The following is a 20476-nucleotide window of genomic DNA, read 5'->3' as shown; positions in this document are numbered from 1 at the left end:
TTTGAGTTACTGGTTCAGGGTATTTTTTGACAACTTATCTTAAAAATGTTTGAGTGATGGAACTTGTATTAAATATTTACTTGTATTTGAATTTTGTTTCCACGGAATGATTTCAAATATAACAATGATAATGCAATTTATTCAATGCTCATATCCACTCTACATAGTACATCAGATGCTGCTAATGATTATTATTATCATTTAAGAAAATGTTGAATCATAGTCTTAGTTTTTATCTCACATTGGATGTCTTATGAAATTAAACAGAATTTTAATTTTCAATTCATCACTTCATTTCAGTCATTTCTTTTTGTTTATCATTTTCCGTCTATTCTCCTTTTCAAGCAGTCTTAAGTCATTTCAAAAGCCTTCATATGGATTTGATTTAAAAAAGAAAGGAATAAAATAGTCTGAATTTATATGAAAAGTTTTAATGTCATTGCTTTATTTCAGGTAATGCAACAATGACAACATCTGGTCGTCTGATGGACCGTATTGCTATGCTAAGGAAAGACATCATGCAAGGCATTGGTATTGAGCTATTAACACAGGCCTATGAGATCTTAGAGAAAGATGATGATGAAGATACAGAGGTAGGTCAAATATCAAGATTCTTCTTAAGTTTTGATGTGGTTAAATCATGAAATTGAATGATGCTAGAACCATTCATTTTTTCAAATTTTGCAATTTATAGTATACCAAGTAACTATGATATTCATTACAGCTTAATAAGACTATTTATCACTTAACTGTGTAGTATGGCTACTTTAATAGTTTACAGTTTTATGAATGTGAACCCTGCACATCATGTTTTAAAATCTAAAAAGAATCAAAGTAGATATTTCTCATATTATGAAAGCAATCAGAAATTGATATAATTAGATAATTAAGGAAAATACCATCCTTTTGTCCGATCAGTTTCATGCCTTTTTGCGTACTAACAGCTTTTTTTTTTTAATTCAATATGCCTTTTTCAAAATGTATTTTAATCTAATTCAAGAGCACTAGCCTTACCTTTACTTGTTAAAAGTAAAAGGCAGTAGTTGCAGCAAACAATTATTTGTCAAAAATTATACATCTAGATCTGGTACATTAATGTAAATTTATCTTTGTAAAATTATGAAATCTTAGCTCAAAATCGATAATTGTGATGATCACTAACACAGAAAAGCATATGTGGGACAGTGTATTAATATTGTTTTGAAAAATACCAGACTTTTGATGGAATTCCGTGCTTATTATTATTTCTCAGCAATTACGCATTTTCTTTCAGAGCTAGATGGCAGATATTTTTTTTTTATACATACAAACATTTGGGTGGCAATTTTATTGGATTCTGTTCGAACTCATTTTGATATCGTTACCACAACTGGTATTTATCTTTAAGATATAGTGTATTTATTACAATAGAATGTCAATTGTGTACATCAGTTGTTTCTACTTTGAACAACCATTACATTCATCAAATGTTGCAATAACTGTATGCAATTGGTATTCTCTATATTGAAATAGAACATTTAATGACATCAAGAATGAGGTCATTCCTTTCAAGTCACTTCATATACTCTAGATTTGAACGTAACATGGTCTGTTAGGTGTAAAATACAGACTAGAAAATACAGAGAGAATACAAAAGAATAAGCTTTTTATGTGTGCAAAAAGAAAAAAAATGACTAAATTTGTGTACTCTCCATTGTGATTTATATTTCTTAATCAGATGGATAAAGAGTATCGAGAGGTTGGTTTTAATCATACTATTTGAGAGTACTTGAGGTTTTTAAATATTTCGACTGTCGGGGATATTACTGTCTCTGTTCTCTCATTAGATTTTATACCTGGTTTACACTCTACTGAGTGACATTATTACCAGATTTTTATTCTTATTTCACCCCTTTTCATTTGGGATTCTTCTTCGCCACTATTTTATTCATAGTCTATCACAGGATTTCTGTTTTTGTGATCCCAGTATTGAATAGTGGGGAATTTTTTGTTTGTGTGGTAATTTCTTGTGGGTACTAATTTTTGCTGTGTTTGTTTGTTGTAGGACCTAAAGATATTCTATGAGGATTGTGAATCATTCAGTTGGATGATGGCATTTAATGATTTATTTCACAGTTTACTGTCCTCTTTCAAATACATTTAGGTTTCGTTGTTTTCTTCAGTACCTCATCTCTTTAATCACATCTATTAGGCTTTATCTTTGGGGTTTATACAATTGTTACTTCTGTTGAATCTGTTTGCAATATCAGGTTTGATGTGATGTTATCTGATTTCTTCTCGATATTTTGCTCACAAGTCTTGGTAATTTTCCATACTGAAAAAGTTATTTTAACTGTACCTCATATGACAGCTTTTTGCCACATTTCTATGGCTACCATGTAAAAACAAAAATAAACACTCACAACTCTGAAAGAGCAGTGGCGGTTCTTGACTAAGTTAGTATGTAGGGATAGCGATATGATTAATGAACCCATGTATTGGTTCTTTGGAACAGCGGCAAAAGCAGGTGCTTCTGCTGATTGAAGACAGTCAAGAGGGCAGATTTATATACGTATAGAGAAGCTGCCATTGGAGTCACTATTCTTTATGATTCTATGATCAGAATATGACTGAATAGGCCAATGTGGAGGATAAGTAGATAGAGAAATGTTTGGAGGAATGCCTCTCATAATATATTTCTGGTTGATTTACATCATTAGGTTAAAGTATTGTTTCTATGTGATCTACTGCAAGAGGGTTTGAATTGTTGCCATGGATACATGCTTGAAATTTTAACATGCTCAAAGAAGCTCTTCAATGAAGATAAATATATAAGATCATACTGACACATTTAGGGTCCTTTGTGTAGGGTTGCATCGAGCTATGCTTTCTTCTGGAGGATATTCTTTGATGACCAAATGATGAAGTAAAGGATTCTTATTTTTTAGTCCATGTTTGATCGAGTCTTGGTTGAAGTTGGTTGCTTGAAGTTTGATATTGTCAATATATAGGGTCCCCTGATATTAAGTATAGTATAGTGCATCTCATGGCTCTTGTATAGGCATGTGTAGCTCAACAGTGGCAGGGCCAATAAATCTTCCCAGGCTTTGTGCTTCTTCTTTTTCTTGATCTTCCTCCGCTTTTATCGGAGATCAGCACCAAAATGCAGTATGACGTTATCTATCCATCCAGTACATTGCATTTGAAGGTTAAATTACATGATCAATTCATTGAGGACAGGAAAGAGATACATTTCATATGCATTTTATATACAAATAACAGAGTATCTGTTACAGGCTGACAGCAAACTGAAGAGAGAGCTTGGTAAGAGTACCACTCTACTATAATTGTTGTTCTTGATGGGGTCATATAGGCATAATATTTCATCTTGCATATGCCTTCTTTTCAGTTTTGTAAGAAGGTCTTCTCTGTGAGATAAGAAATAGGCACAGGATCCAACAAAATGATCTGCATCTTCATCTTCCTTGTTACAAAGCTGGCACGTGGCTGTATTAGACTTTTTAATAGTGAGAAGTCTTGCCTGAACAGGGTATGTTTGGCACAGCAGTTGGGATCTGATCATTACAGCTTGATGCAGGAAGTTAAAACTGCTATTGCGTGGATATAGGTGATTTGGAGGAGGGATGCTGATGCTCCTCCAGAAAGAGAGTGGATTTTAATTGAATTGCCTCTGATGCTTTGCAGACTACCATACTTTTAACAGCAGACTTCACAAGCTTCTTCCATTGACTGTATGGTACAGGGTGCAGAATGAGACAATGGAGGTCTGGAAGCTTTTGTCTACTAAGAGTATCCTGCCAGGCTTTGATAGAGGTGGTTTGACTGGAGAGAGCATGCAGGAACGTCCGGTATTCAAAGCGATCGTGGGTAGATTAAGCAGCTGCCCTATTAGAAGGAGCTTCTCTTGATCCACTTGAGTGCTCAATGGAATGAGGCCGGTCAGTAGATATACAGATTCATCAGCAGCAGTTTTGGGGATGCCCAAGGTTTGCTTGAATAACTGCTGCTGTGCTTGATCAAGCCTTCTCTTCATTCCTTTGGTGAGGTTCATGATCGCTGCTCCATACAGCATTCTGGGAATGCAGTAGACCTTCCAGAGAGTGGCACTGTGGTTTGGAAGCAGACCCCCAGTATAAGCTCCAGATCCAGTTAGTGCGTAGAATGTTTTTAGCCCTTTTGCGATGATGTCTTCAGTTGGGTCTCGCCTGATGGTGGACTTTATGATGCCAATGTGAGGGTGCAAAGAGGCTGTCTGCACCACAACATCTCCAAGATGCCAGACAGGATGCCGAGGTGCATACATTGAATATGACAATACAGCTCTTGGAAGGATTAATTCTATAGCGCCATTCCTCTGCATATTTACTAGTCTGATCTAGCATGCACTGAAGTTCACTTGGGGATGAGCTAAGGAGGGCCACACCATCTGCCAGTACAAGGAGTCCAGAGTATCGCCCCAGTAGGCTACATCCAATGTTCTTGTCACAAAGAAGTTTGATGAGACCATCAATGAAAGTAATGTAAAGGAGAGGTTAAAGGACACCCTCTTGTCTAACTCCTTGAAGAATAGGAAAGGGCGCACTGACTTTACCGTCTTGACTGCGCAGGTCATTGTACAAGGAATTAATCATGTTGCGATGAAGTGGATGAATGCTTGTGTCCTCTAACTTCTGGAAGAGTCCTTTATGCATTACACAGATCCTTGAAATAAAAGATTTGTCTTCATTAGTCCAGCCTGATTTATTGATTCTTGTGATTCAGCACCCCAAGACTTCTTACATTAGAACCTCTTTGCAGCTTGGAAAAAAGGTGAATTCTGTCTCTTTCCTGAAAGTTAAGACAGGATTTTTTCATTTATGTACAATTTAAGTACAGCTAATAATTCAAAGGCTGTTTCCAAAGGGCCAGTTTGAGTGCACCTTGTATTTCAATAACAGTGTTTCAAGTTTCAAGTTTTTTAAAAGGTGCCATAGTAAGAAGGCCCGTTTCTCTTTTTAATTTTGAACATCAATAAAATTGACTTCTTTGACTTCAATATTCTTTGTATGTTTCTTTTCAGACCCAGTTAATGCAATTAATGGGAAAACAGAAGTTTGACATCTATGGAGGCAAAATATGGCAGTTGAAATTCTGTGAAGAGACTGTATTTGGATGAAATACCTTTAAGTCAAGAAGAAAGGAAAGATCTTATGAAATCATATCTTCATCAGTGTATGTAGTATCGGAAAAGAAGGTGAGTGTGGCATAAACCAAATACAGATGGGTTACTTGGTGCGGTAGAGTACTTGTGTTTATGTGAGATGATGTCCACATAAAGAAGAAAAGAAATATCTTTAGGTACATCAGTGATGCTACTTTGTAAAATATTTCTTGCTGTAATCTGCAAATGTGGACCAACAACTTACTGTTTTACTGTTATCTGTTTTCTGTAAAACTTATATAATTAAGTATAGATATCAAGATTTATCATCAGATTGTAGTGATATGGCAGACAACAGAATACAATACCTATTGTATTATGCACCTGTAAACAATTCAAACCACCAATTTTCATTTGATTATTATATTTAATATATTACTCCTAATCTGTTATTTATATATGGATTCTAAATTCTATAAATTGTCGATGTGTGAAATGAGATATAAAAACAGAAGGATATAGTGATAGAGAACTGTGTGTTTAATTTCCGTCCATGTAGGTACGAATTTGATAGAGTTGTGAGTTTAAAAGTGAATTGAATTGATTTTATAGTTCTCATTACAAAATGAAACAAGTAAAAGCTGTTGATGTTATCATTTCATTTTCATAATCAGGATTTAAAATACATTTATCATACATCTCTTTAACCAAACACCAAAAACTTTGTGGTTAAGAAATTTTCAGAGGCAGTGTTTGTATTCAAAGAGTTTGTGCTAGAATAATCCTGGCTATCATGTTTGTTTTCTTGTAAGTGTACCGTTTTCTTTTATCTATATTGTACTTTCAAAACCATTGTGATTTTCTAATATTTACTCAGTACTAAATGCAAGAAAGTGGAGGAGAAGCAATGGCATGTACAGTATAACATACTATATAAAGTTAGGCTTTACTGAGAGCTTTAAACCATGCTGTTAATGCTGTATCATCATTGTGTTCTGTTTATACTGGAAATCAATCGACATTCGTTATTTTGTGTATTCATTTCCTTCCTTCCTGTGAAATAAGGTGTAATGGATTACGTTACAATTTATGTCTCACCTGCATAGCAGAGTGTAGTCCACGTCCTGGACGATTTTTATTGATTGGGCAATCCAAAGGGGCAAACCCTATCGGACCGTACCGATACCCCGCGCGCACACATAACCAACACACACACGCCCTCCACTGATTCACTTACCCCCAGTGATTCACCTAACCCACTGATTCACTTTCCCCGAAAGGGGGTGTGTGTATGCGTGTTCTGGGGAGGTAGTGTGTTATGTGTTTGGTAGTCATATCATACCAAATAACAACAGTCCAGGAGGTGGACTAAGCAGAGTGAGACTATAGGCGCCGTTTTTCTGATGGCGGCGGTGGCGTCAACACCAAATCTTAACCGAAGGTTAAGTTTTTGAAATGACAGCATAACTTAGAAAGTATATGGACCTAGTTCATGAAACTTGGCCATAAGGTTAATCAAGTATTACTGAACATCCTGCTTAAGTTTCATGTGACATGACCAAGGTTAAAGGTCATTTAGGATCAATGAACTTTGGCCAAATTGGGGGTATCTGTTGAATTACCATCATAACTTTGAAAGTTTATGGATCTGATTCATAAAACTTGAACATAAGAGTAATCAAGTATCACTAAACATCCTGTGCGAGTTTCAGGTCACATGATCAAGGTCAAAGGTCATGTAAGGTCAATGAACTTTGGCCAAGTTGGTGGGTATTTGTTGAATTACCATTATAACTTTGAAAGTTTATTGGTCTAGTTCATAAAACTTGGACATAAGAGTAATCAAGTATCACTGAACATCCTGTGCAAATTTCAGGTCACATGACCAACGTCAAAGGTCAATGAACTTTGGCCATGTGGAGGAATCTGTTGAATTACCATAACTTTGAAAGTTTATGAATCTGATTCATGAAACTTGGACATAAGAGTAACCAAGTATCACTGAACATCTTGTGCGAGTTTCAGGTCACATGACCTTACAACGTTTTTAGATATAGTGTATAAAATGTGGATATAGTGTATAAAATGTGAATATAGGGGTAATCAAGTATTACTGACAAGTTTTGGGTCACATGATCAAGGTCAAATGTCAATGAAGGTAGTATTGTATCATTATATGAATGGTGTTTTTTGTGAATAATTATTTTATAGTAGTTTTCAAAGTCAGCACTGCTGCTATATTGAATCGCATGATGCAGGTGAGACCGCCAGAGGCATTCCACTTGTTCTCTATTTCTCTCTTTGAAAAAGAGAGAAATTTTTCAAATTGAATTCATTCAACACAAAATAAAATTGTTAAAAATACATGTAAATTGTAAACTTTAAAACAATTAGGCACATAAAGGTAATTTGTCAAGGTCTTACAACTGTAAATTTTGCTTTTTAATGTGAAAATTGTCAAGCTGAATTCCAAGCAATATGAAGCAAATAATGAGTTGTTTCTCCTGTATTTTTCAGCATTGCAAATTCCATGAATGCTCCATCAACACAAATTGATCAAAATGCTGCATCACTTTACAAAATCTTGGATATGATATGAAAATTTATCTTGGCCTTGTTCAGGGAACATATTTTCACTCAAATTAAGAGCAGTAAATACTTTTTTGCCCACTATACTGTACTACTTAATGTTATAAATTGCAGCAGGCTGCTATGATTGCTTTTGAAAATTTCTGTTTATTCATGGAAATGCTTTAAAATTGTAATTAATCTCCCAAGAATCTTTGTAATGTTTTTTATTTAGTTTAATGCATCATACAAGTTGAAATACACTCCCCAAACATTCCAGGTGTACATGTATTACAAGTAGGTACTGATTAAAACTTTATACCAAAGTGTAGGCTGAAAATATGTGCATGATAGATTCACTCAAACCTAATTATCTGGGTCCATTTACACAAAGGCTTGATTTTTACGATTGATTGTACATTGGAATCAATTGTAGAAAAATGTTCTACGATCATTACTAAGCTTTGTGTTACGGGCCCCTGGTCTTAAGAACTGTGAACAGTTGCTATTCAGGCACCACTCGAGGTGTGGTATGCTGAGATTCACTTTTATGAATGGTGTCAATATGTAATCCTTCTGGCATGGTATGATAGATACATTTTGGATAGCATTACTCATTATTAGTATTTCCTGCCTGTTATATAGAACACACCTGTGGTAGAGGTAGAAATCATTGGTATCTGTGTCATCCCTGGTACAAGTGTCTTACAATGTACTTTTTATGTGCCTAAACTTTTTTTGAATAGTGTTCCTGAATAATTCTCAAATAGTCTAATAAAAAGAAAAGATTAAGATTATTTCATTTCTCATCACCATCTTTTCATTTCTTTGAATATGAGTCTGAAGTTTTTTTCAAGTTTTGTTCTTTTACCAGCCAAATGTAAATCATGACTGAATAAGTCAATTATCTGTATTCTTCTGCATAATAGATATTGTGCCTATACCATAGTAGTTATATATAATGAATTATTCTTGTGGAGTGTAGTTGTGTGTTAATAGACATGGTATTTTGCTTGTTGACCAAGAAAAAAGGTAATGTTTGCCTTGTAATGAAAATATATATTGAATTATTAAAGACAGAAGATTCTGGCTAATTCATATTTTATTTTGTAGAGAGTTTAACAGTGTAATCTTTTTTTAGTCATGGTTTTCTTAGAAGACATCTTTTTGCCTTTCTTTCCTTCTCCATCTCTCTCTCTCTCTCTCTCCCTCTCCCCCCCCCCCCATCTCTTTTTTTTTTCTCTTTCTCCCCCTCTCCCATATCATTTAGGTAGTAAAAGAAATGACCAAACAATCTCAAAAGTACAGTAAACAAATATTGATGGAAGTATATATATCAATTATGTAGCAATTATTGATTGTAATCCAACATGATACACACATAGTACATAGTTTTGTGTCTCGCCTGAATGAAGTTCGGTAGAGACATAGTAGTAGTAATCACCTTTCCTGTTAGTCTGTTCGAACAGACTTAACAGGAAAAGTGATAATTATTGTTCAATTTGCTCTCATTACTTTATTTCTGCACCAATTAAGTTCATACTTGGTGCATATGATCCTTGGTTAATACCACATCTGTGTCCGGGAGGGTGATGGGGTCAAAGTTCATCTAGGGGTCAAAAGGTCAAATAATATGAGGCCATGTCTGTTCCAAAAATGTTAAAAGTTTTGTTCAATTTGCTCTCATTTCTTTATTTCTGCATCAATAATGTTGAGACTTCGTACATTATGATCATAGGGTACTACCACATGTGTCCATGAGGGTGATGGGGTCAAAGATTACATAGGGGTAAAAAGGTCAAATGATAATCAAGTTTTTGTTCAACTTGCTCTCATTTCTTAATTTCTGCATCAATTATGTTGACACTTGGTACATATGATCCTTGGGTAATACCACATGTGCGTCCATGAGGATGATGGGGTCAAAAGCTCAAATGATAATGTTAAATTTTTTGTTCAACTTGCTTTTATTTCTGCATCAATTATGTTGATGCTTGGTTCATATGACCCCAGGGTAATATCACATGTGTGTCCATGAGAGTGATGGGGTCAAAGGTCATCTAGGTCAAAAGGTCAAGTTTTCGTTCAAACTGCTCTAATTTCTACATTTTTACATTTGGTACAAATAACCATTGGGTAATACCACACATGTGTCGATGAGGACGATAAGGTCAAACGATCTTACTGCATATTTTATCGATCACGATATCAGGCGAGACTCATGATTCACCTTGTTTTCATTTGTAAACCATTGTCTTATTACCATTTGTCTTAGTCTTATATTCTTATTTACATGAATTTTCTTATTTCCCCCTATCCTGATTTTAGGGGAAACCCAGAAATTATTCACTATTGAATTTTATATATTGATATATATAATATTTTTAAGCCTGTCTTTTTGTTTTTTGTCATAAGATTTAATAGGATCATAATTTATTACATATTATATGGATAACTACATGCACTAAGATAAATTGCATGACTCTTGCAGTTTTTGTAATGAACATTTAAAATGATAAATTCTATTTTACATTAACGGCTGTGAAGTACGTTTTAATAAGTACTCTTTGGTCCTATAATATGTTTATAATTTGTGTATACATATTGTATTGTACATGGCAGTGAATGCCGTCAGGTAAATATTAAATATAAATAATATAACTAATAAAATTAAAAGCACAAGTGACCTTTCTTAGAGCTTAATGAGGAAGATACTCTACAACAAAATGTATAATACAACTATCCCTACTATGATATATATATATATATGATACCACCATATTACCTTAACAAAGAAAATGCATACATGTGTAATTGAATCATTTTACAAAAAAATACTAATCCTACAAAATACTGTGCAGCCATACAAATAAATGTAAAAAACATTTAGTCCTGTTCATTTTGCCAAATTCTGTAGGATTATTGAAGACCTATTTTTAGAAGAATGATAATTCCTTTCAAAGTAAAATAAATTTAAGATTTGAAAATCAATATGGATCTACCTCTTCACCTTTTCACACTCTTCAACAAATAGTGCAAAACTTCTACAAATCAACAAATGTCTAAAAGATTCTACATTGATCAAATAAACACACTTATCTTATATATCATTTTTTATTTACAAAATCTTAGTCAACAAACATAAAAAACAAATGATATGTATGCAACAAAGTTCAATTTCTTTGTGACTTTCACTTGTGTTTAGGGGAGGGCTTAGGGACACTTGCCCCCCCCCAAAAAAAAAAAAAAAAGTAAAGGAATAAAATTTCATTAGCCAAAATCTATCACAAAATTAGATTTTCATTTAAAAGAGGTCAATATCTAACCATGTCCTGCTCTGTCAATATTATTGGTTCATGACACCTCGGTGTTTCTCTACATTTGGAAAATATCTGGCAGCACTCAAGTTGTATATTCCAGTTCATTCTTGATGCATTCTTAAATAATCATCACCTTAATAAGTCACCTGATCACCATTTAATGATAAAAATGGTTATTAGATAATGCCCTCTCGAGTCTTAGTAGATGTCATTTAGGACAACGATACAGTTAGTAAGGACTAAGCAATGCACCCGTGAGTCGTCACATCGGTGGTATGGAAGACAGTAGGATAGAAAGGATGTAGATCTCATGCAACATTTCCTTCAGTATCAGACATTGGAATATCTGGAGAAAAAAAATGACAACAGTGTTATTCTTACAATTATGTGATACAGAGGTTTAGATAAACTTATACTAGTATGTAAAAGACTAGTACTAGAAATTGCTTAACTAAGGTGGAGCTCAAATGTTATTGTTTCTTAAATTACTAACCTCAACTAGATTTACAATCAGAAGAATATTTTCATGTCAATGAAATATATTATATATGATGGCTCAGAATGGATTACCAAAAATACTCCACGAGTTTGGGCAAATATTCAACGAATCGCAAATGAGTGGAATATTTGCCCTAACGAGTGGAATATTTCTGTATTCCATGAAATAAAGCCATCCAATATCATTATTATCTTTCCCACCCCATCCCCGCCCCCCCCCCAAAAAAAAAGGGAGAAATTTGATTGAACAAGTCATATCACTTGCCACATGACATCATCACTTCGTAAGATCAAATTTGGTCTTACATGTAGTTCATTATGACGTCATTGAGTATCATTGTGCTCTATGCTGCACATCACATTGCTTTCATTGTTGTATGCGTTGTATATTTCACGCATTTGGACATGCGTACTAGACTGTTGAATACAGTTTCATATTCAATAGCAAGCTTTGTACCGGCGCCTGTGGGATATTCGTCACATTTAGGTCATTTTAGGGATACGCTCTGGTATTGAACATGCAATTAAAAAAGACAAAAAATTACATGTTTTTAATGTATCGCTAAAATACTCTATATCATGATAATAGACAATATTGTATGCTGTATCATTAGCAATATCATTACTGTGACTTATAAGAGGGGTGGTACAGTACATTTTAAAATGACATGGTGTCACAGAATAAAGATACTCACCATGTTCTTTCTTTGTTTTTCTTGGCCTGCATCTCCTAAAGTATTTTTTTAGATTTATCCCTTTAAATGTGGGGCTGAAGGGAAGATATCTTGCCCACTTCCATTTCCTGATATAGCTCATCCCAAATGGCATCTCATATGACCTGAGGGTGAGTTCCATCACTTCTTCTGAGGCATCAACAAAGTCTTCATCTTCCTCATCATCAGCCATTCCATACATGTCTCTCCATTTTGTGAGGCCTCGCTCTTCAGGAGTACCTGCGTAAGGTAGCATGCAGGAAAAAATATGTTTAATGATTCAACATTATACAGATGTTGACAGTCGACACCTGGCTTGTGTTTTAATCAACAATAAACATGAAAAAAAAATTTGCACAAAAATATTAACATTGCTATCAGAGTGCTGCATGTGTCGTGTTAATTTGTTTCCTACATAAAAACACAAAATGGAAATGTAAGAGCGTATTTCTTCTTACAAATATTGAATTATTTACTGAGTTGTTATGTTGTTATAAATTGCTTCCAAAATTTAAAGAAGCCTCTTAGAAGTATGTAAAAAAAATTAACACCAATGAGTTGTGAGGAATTTTTTTCCAACACTGTTTAAAAGATCACCAGTGAACACCAACCATTGGGGCTTTTCTTCCAAATGCAATATACATGTGTGGAACAAATATCATTGATGAAAAAAGCATACATTGTACATAGAGATTTCTGAATATTTTCAGTGCTTACTTACCTGGTACCGTATTGTCTAGGAAGAATCCAACAGCTCCACCAACAAACATACTAGTCTCCAGCAGAACCATTACAACTTGGTCAAATGTTGCATTTCCTGAAAGAGATTTTTATTGAAAAAAATAAGAGTCTGTACTGGAAAATATTTGATAGATAGCCTGTCCATAAACAATAAATGACAATCCATTCAGGCTCCATTGCAAAAAAAATATTATGATTATGGTATCTTCAATTGTAATTTGATAGAAGCCTTTATTGTGATTGGCTGTTGAACATTACTGACCACTGGATAAAAAAGGATAACCATAATAATCACTTTCATGCAACATGGCCCAGAAATATATAGGAGACATTGATGTTCAACTTATGAGATACACAGCAAGCACTTATTTGTGATTGATTTAGAGAAGAGACACTCACATTTGTAAATTAATACCTTAATAATAATAAGTGCCCTTTGTGGGAACAGTTGTGATCAATCACAACACTTATTCTTTTTAACCAATCAGAAGTGCACATTTGAGAATTGCCCCTGATTTTGTTGTTAGTGATGAAATGCAACTATTCTTGCAATGAGCCCTTAGAAACATTAGTTAAAAGTATCAAATTTGCATTGTTTTCTTTAAATAAAAGTTTTTAAAAAGCACTCAACTGTTAGGGATCCATTTAATTCAAGAATTATTTTCCTCCCTTGCAAACCTCTGTTTTCACAATGGACATTTTCATACAAAAGGGAAATATTGCCAATTTAAGAGAAGATAATAGTGTGATTTCTTGAATATGCTGCCCATATGTATCCCTAGATGTGTACCTGTGTTGATAGACTCTGGATTTTCTAGGATGTAATCAGGAATGACAATACCAACATAGAATGAGAAACCAACAATGAAGAGGTTCCGTGGTGAGTTGAGGTCCACAAACTGAAGGTTAGAGATTCCAACTGCCATTACCATACCTAGAATATTCACCAATTAGATAAGAAAAGTAAAGAGAGACATGAACTACAGGGGAAAAAATACAAAAATTATAAGATATTTCTGAATGTGAACAATAGATTTCTAAAGTTAATATTATGGGTAACCATATCAATTTGAATAGATATTCTTTAATCATTTCGAACAACCAATACAAATCAATTCAAAGGTATAGGAGAGAGAAGATGAATTTACCGAATGTTGTGGAAAGAACACCACCAATGACTGGGTCAGGAATAGTGGAGAAAAAGGCACCAAACTTGCCAAAGATTCCCACGATCATTAGAATACATGCAGCAACTTGGATGACAAGACGGCTTCCCACCTGAATTTAAAAAAAAGAAGAATTCCATTCAAATAGAAAATGTGTTGAGTAAGGGTGAAGTTCACACCTACTCATAATGTTTGAACTAAGTATTCACTATACAGATATAACAAATCCAAATAAACTTTGTTAGGAACTACTAAAGAGGTCTAAAGTCTGAAGACTCTAAACCCTAATGCATTGAGCAATCTCTTAATCTCCATTTTCATAATCAAGCAGGTTATTGAAGACTATTTTGTATTGAAAGTGTGGAGGGCGACTAAGTAAAAAAAAAGACAGGGCCGACCAAACAATAAAATCCCAATCAGAAGGTCATTTTCACATATGTAAATGCTTTAATTGAAATAAGTGGGGGAAGCTGAAGTCCCCCCCCCCCCTTTTTTTTGGTTCTGCGTTCTGTGTATATGAAAATATTGCTATCAGAGGTAGATGTGAAAATATTGACTTGACTCATTCATACCTTGGTAATACCAATAGCACCAATATTTTCACTGTATGACGTAGTGCCGTTCGCTGTGCCCCAGGCTCCCGCCAAAATGCACCCGATACCCTCCATTCCAATACCACGATTGATTGCATGAGCAGGTGGGGGAGGGGCACCCGACAGTCTGGCGCAGGCGTAATAGTCTCCCACAGATTCCACCATAGAGGCAAGTACACCAGCCAGCATACCCAGAGTTCCAGCGGTAGTCACGCTCGGAACGCCCCATTGACCTGATTTTGAAAAGTGAAAGATCAAGATAGAACATCTGATGGGGACCAACACAATACCATGATATAGGGATACATGGTTTCCAAGTCCACAAGTTTCCAAGGAAAGATCAGGTCTTGTGACATTAAATATATAGAAATAATAATTCAGTGTATCATAAAAGTAAACTTGGTGTATTAGTGGTGTCTATTTATAAATACAGAATTGTTTTATCAATCAAAACGTTTCTTTCTTCTTTTTTAAGATGGAGATTTTAAAGCAATGAATGACAGAGATCTCACTATTCCAAATGAAAGGTTTTACTTAAAAATTACCAGTGGTCTAATTAGCCAAAAGATTTGCGGTGGCACAACACAGCACATGGGGCAAAATTTCTAAAAAGTCACGAGTGAGCAAAAATTTTTGACCTTTTCAAAATGAAAATCTAATTATGTGATGGATATTGACTAATATTCAGAAAATGATTTAATTTGCCTTTTTTCCTTTCCTATCCTTTTCTTGTTTTTTTCTCTTCTTTTCTGAGTGACATATTCTTTTCAGGGAGGGGGTTCCAGTGTCCCCCTCACCCTCAGCAAGTCGTTATTATTATCATCAGATCTACACTACTGATATGAAATACATCTTTTTGTTTGCAAAGATCAACATGTTCGATGAGGATTATTTTGATGACTTACCTGGATATGGGAAATCAAACCATGGTGACTCATCTAAGACCCCCTGAGTAAGATCAGTACGAGCCCCATAACCATAAGCTTCAGAATCAGTGGGAAATACATTCGTTACCGTGAAGATATAACAGAACAACCAACCAATCAAGATGGCTAAAATGATCTATAAAAAAGACAAGAACCAAAATTAATGGGGTATTCATCTGACTATCAAAATAAATCAGTCAAGCTATATTTGATTAAGGATTATTCCATGAAGCAGTCATTCTTTTTAGACGTTTTACAACTTTTTTTTCTAAAATCTGACGCTACTTTATGAACGACTTAAGCCCTGATAAGTTCATATAACCAAGAAAACAAAATTCGAGTAGAGGATTAGATATGTATTTGTTATTAAATTATCCAAAACATATTCATAATGTAGACCCATATTTGACTAACCTTTTAAAAGATTGACACAAAAAGTATGTTAAAAATAATATTCAAGAAACAAATTTAAACAGGAAAAATAGGCATGTGACATGGTGAAAAAATTCAAAAATATATCTGATTTAACTTATTAAGGTTAAACACTTATAATTATGAATGTGTATATAGTCCCCCTCCCCCCCCCCCCCCCCCCCGGCCCCATCATCAATTCACCTTTGATAATTGAATATAGGCCTAGTGAGTACTTACTGGAAATAACTTGAATATTGGAAACTTGGTGACATGACACTTTTTGGTTTTGTTGAAAGCTAGACACGGAATCGGGAAACGCTCCAAGTATTGTGAGAATACAATTATGATGATAATCACCCTAAAAAAAGGAATTTCAAATAATCAATATTCCATTAATTCATCATTATCTATAAAGATAAATCCATCTACTACAAGTGACCAACGTATTTTGAGATTATTTTGGATAAAACTCAATGTTGGTAAAATGATCGTTAGCTTATTGTTAGCAAGTATAGATAAAACTTGTTTAGGATTCTGGCGACAACTTGTTTAGGGGCTAAATGTGTAAAAGAAGCCCGCGAAAAACTTGTTTGTTATTTTGCACACACAGAAAAACTAGTTTAGGGGGTGTTTGGAAATAATTTGGTCACGCATGTGTACAGCGATACATTTGAATGGCCCTCCGGGATATAGCCTTTCGAGTTTCTCAGATAATTTGGGGTACTAGTAAGTTTAAATATAAATTTATATCAGTGGAGGCATTTTTCTCATAATTTTGTATCCTATGACCATTATTCCATCCCCTACTGACTTACATCCATGCGATACCCCAGTGGACTGAAGCCTGTCTAGCAGCTTCCTTGAAGAGAGACAGTCCAATAAGACCGATGGTAGGAGCAATAGCTAACGGACCAATGAACTGCAGTAGAAATCCCATTATTCCAGTAAATCCTATAACTACCTGGACAACCGATGCAACCATCACGGCACCTTGAATCTAGGGGAGAGGGGTTGAATTTCACTACAACGTTAACTATAACGTTTTAAGCTACAATGTACACGCTGTTAAACGGCACCTACTATATACAATGATAGTGTCATGATATTTCGAGGGTTTTTTGCATGACCCCCTTTTGATTCTTTTTCGATGATAATAATAATAATAAATAATAATGATATAATAATAGTAATAATAGCAATACTACTACTACTAATAATAATAATAATGATAATAATAATAATTATAATAATAACAATAATAATATAACTATAAATTGTACAAATTCAAAACAAATATGACAAATTTTGAATAGAAAACATTTCCAGAGATTTAATCGAGATCAATAACTAATTTAAAAAAGACGTATATCTTATCAAAACCTTTTCCAGAAGTTTCTTTACATTGACTTCATCTTTTCAATGGGAATGACTCTTCTAAACTCTAAACCTCTTCAACTCCGTTTTCCACTACACTGTATATGGAAAATCTCTGAAGAGATTAGGGTTATCAGACCAAGATTCATTTAGTCATCTGAATTAATATTACCGGAAGGATGTATAAGATAAATGAACCTTTGAAACAGGAATCTATACGAACACCATGAAGTAACCAGTATCCTCCTCGTATTCAATATATTTCTTCAAAACCATACAATTTCCTAACAACTTGACGGTAAATCAAATAGTTTTAAAACTATATGTTAATATAAAAGGGGAATCTGAAAACAGATTTGGATAGGTGACCCCATTTGTAATAGGTCCATGGTGACCCTTACCTCTTGCATCCTGCTACGGAATTCCGCATGTATTTCCTCATCAGTTGCATTGGCTGGTAGGAAGAAAAACAAATAAGTTAATCAAAAATAAGTTTTCACTCATACTATTCATTTATATATATACGCATACAAGTTTTGCGATTGTTAGTATATTTTTACATAATTATACAGAAAATAACTTCATATTCCATCCTTCTCTCTGTTCTTTTATTTTCTCTTTTTTCTTGGTCGATCATTTTTGGGGGGAACCCCCTCCCCCCCCCCCCCCCCCCATCTGTACGCCACTGAACCAATGCGTTAAATTATGATTAACAAAAATAACTTACGACGTTTGACAACTGTGCCCCTATTTTTTGATACCCATATCCGCCCAATGACAAAACTGATCTTCCGGATGGGAAGTGCTAGGCCATTATCATGCAGGATTGTACACATTATAGGCATAATGGTTTTACAAATACTAGAACGAAATAGACCAAACTATAAACAAAGCTGCTGAAATGCAAGGGAATAAATGAGCCGGTATGACAATCGAATATCTAGATAGGATCAGTTTCGCAGTATACTGAAAATATTCTCGAATAATGTTTAAAAATCAATCAAAACAACCACTGAAAGTAAAATTCAATTCAAGCTAACCACGGAATGCGAGGAAATGAATATGATAGGCGTGGACGTTTGTTTGAATTCATCTTCCATATCTTGAATAAGAGTACATATATCTATTTTGGTTATCTACAGTTTAAGTACTTGGGTGTTTCAATTCGTATAAAAGGGTATTTCATTAATAAGCAATTATCAATAATCGTCGCCATACAACTCTATTTTCCATGTTACCTATTAAATTGAAATATTTCAAATCATTTGGCAGCGATTTTGTTGAAGAATTATGATTATATACATTTAAACTGCAACAGATATCATCAATCAGTTTTTAAAAATCAGAATATAATAATATCAGCATATGCTGATAATGTATTAAATTTAAAAAATCAAAGGCAATATAACGATATTATCAAATCAATGTTTTCCAATCTAATGAGTTTTAATGAGTTATTAGCAAAGCACCGATTCTCTCTCTAAAAAAACTCGTTATTCATGGTGTTAGAGAACATTATTGATTATTGTTGGATGACTTTCTTACCAGCTTTGGTTGGACAATCGCCCCTGATGCCCAATATAGCAAAAGTCGGGAGGAGAAATGTGAACGTTCCGCCTTGTACGATCGGTAATCTGCAATATCCATCAAATCATCATGGTTATTATTACGTAATTAAGACAATGAAGACGATGTAGGACAAGAGACAAGCAAAGAGAGAGAGAGAGAGAGAGAAAATGAATGAATTAGAAACGTTGAACAAACTATGAACGTGCTCTGTTGCTCTTTCGAAAAGCAAGATTATGAAAGATACTGCATGGGAAAGTATGACCAACAGAAATTAGAAATTGAAAGAAAGATAAAATGTATTTCCAAAAATGACATGATATTAGTAGGTCGAGGCAGAGATGGGTTTCAGAAATCAGAAAAGATCCGAGTGAGAAGTGGAGACATGTTTTTCTACGAAAGTAACGACTCCAATTTATTATCTGTCAGTAGAGCGGTCAAAAAGAATTGTCGAAATCATCGATGCGTGATCTATGAATCTATTATGTTTCCGTTGTTTTAAGGTTGCATAAATAGAGCCTGGACAAGAATATAATCCAGATTGAAAGGTAACGTCCCAATCTAATCGGAATCATTGATTATATTAAAGGGGAATGAAACCTTTGGAACAAGTGAGCAGAAAAATATAAGAATAAGATCAAAGAAATAATGAGTTATGAGCATTTGAATATTGCGATCACTAATGCTATGGAGATCCTCCCATTGGCAATGTGACAAAGATGTATGATGTCACATGTGAACAACTTTCCCTTTGGAGGACTATAAAATACCACCAAAATGTCTCTTTTTGCTCTTTCCTATGGTGATACAAACTCTTAATCCATAATGCTTTCTCTGAAAATCTATATTACATGCCCTCCTATAGAAATAATACATGATCTACTGATAGATGTGACAAATGGGACAGTTTTTGTGAAATATATACAAAAGTAATGGCAAAGTTGTTCACATGTGACATCACACATCATTCTTTGTCGCATTGCGAATGGGAGGATCTACATTACAATAATGGTCTAAACTTCAAATGCTCATAACTTTCTAATTTTTTGTCTGATTTTTCTCAAACTTTTGTCGATCTGTTTCTTTGATTTTTCTGTTTTTTCACAAGCTATCTTGTTCTAAATGTTTCATTATCCTTTAAACTCTATTCGACAGAGATTTATGAAACGACTTTCGATTTGGTACACTCTAAATTCCAAGGATTTGAAATAAATCTAGATCGGCTGTGAATAGTGACCAACCGAATATTAAGATTTAGATTTAAACCTTGTGGATTTGAATATAAATCTAAAAGATTTGAATTTAAATCTTTTGAGATTCAAAAGTTAATCCTTATGATTTGAAATAAATTCGGCTGATCACTATTTACAGCCGATCTGGATTTATTTCAAATCCTTGGAGTGTATGAAATATTTGGGAAGTATTTTTTTTAGCAGGAAGAATTCTTAACTCAGTCA

At 34.2% G+C, this 20476-nt stretch overlaps 2 protein-coding genes across 15 annotated transcripts in view; one reads left to right on the top strand and one right to left on the bottom strand.

Moving 5' to 3' along the window:
- The window catches only part of LOC129256887 (serine/threonine-protein kinase Nek4-like), a 28889-nt gene extending 20076 nt beyond the window's left edge, over positions 1-8813 (top strand). For 9 of the 14 annotated variants that reach the window (XM_064097473.1, XM_064097475.1, XM_054895105.2 and 6 more), the window contains 2 exons: positions 454-593; positions 5060-8813. In XM_064097473.1, the coding sequence (XP_063953543.1) occupies positions 454-593; positions 5060-5155 (236 nt within the window). In that variant the 3' untranslated portion in view covers positions 5156-8813. Of the gene's footprint in view, positions 1-453; positions 594-1717; positions 1739-5059 lie in introns of all 14 variants that reach the window. The other 5 variants (XM_064097467.1, XM_054895102.2, XM_064097469.1 and 2 more) reach the window with 1 other exon arrangement.
- A 198-nt stretch (positions 8814-9011) lies between these two features.
- On the bottom strand, positions 9012-19104 carry LOC129256889 (solute carrier family 23 member 2-like; the record flags this gene model as incomplete). Its single annotated transcript, XM_054895106.2, has 11 exons — positions 9012-11374; positions 12222-12479; positions 12961-13056; positions 13771-13914; positions 14129-14258; positions 14719-14972; positions 15645-15801; positions 16317-16437; positions 16895-17076; positions 17855-17907; positions 18999-19104. Coding segments are annotated over 11 exons (1539 nt in total), but the record flags the coding sequence as incomplete, so codon positions are not given.
- Between the last annotated feature and the right edge of the window lie 1372 nt (positions 19105-20476).

The sequence above is a fragment of the Lytechinus pictus genome, chromosome 3, assembly GCF_037042905.1.
Source record: "Lytechinus pictus isolate F3 Inbred chromosome 3, Lp3.0, whole genome shotgun sequence".
Classification (NCBI taxonomy): domain Eukaryota; kingdom Metazoa; phylum Echinodermata; class Echinoidea; order Temnopleuroida; family Toxopneustidae; genus Lytechinus; species Lytechinus pictus.
Note: the sequence above shows the minus strand (reverse complement) of the source record. Positions and strands in the feature narration are given on the sequence as shown.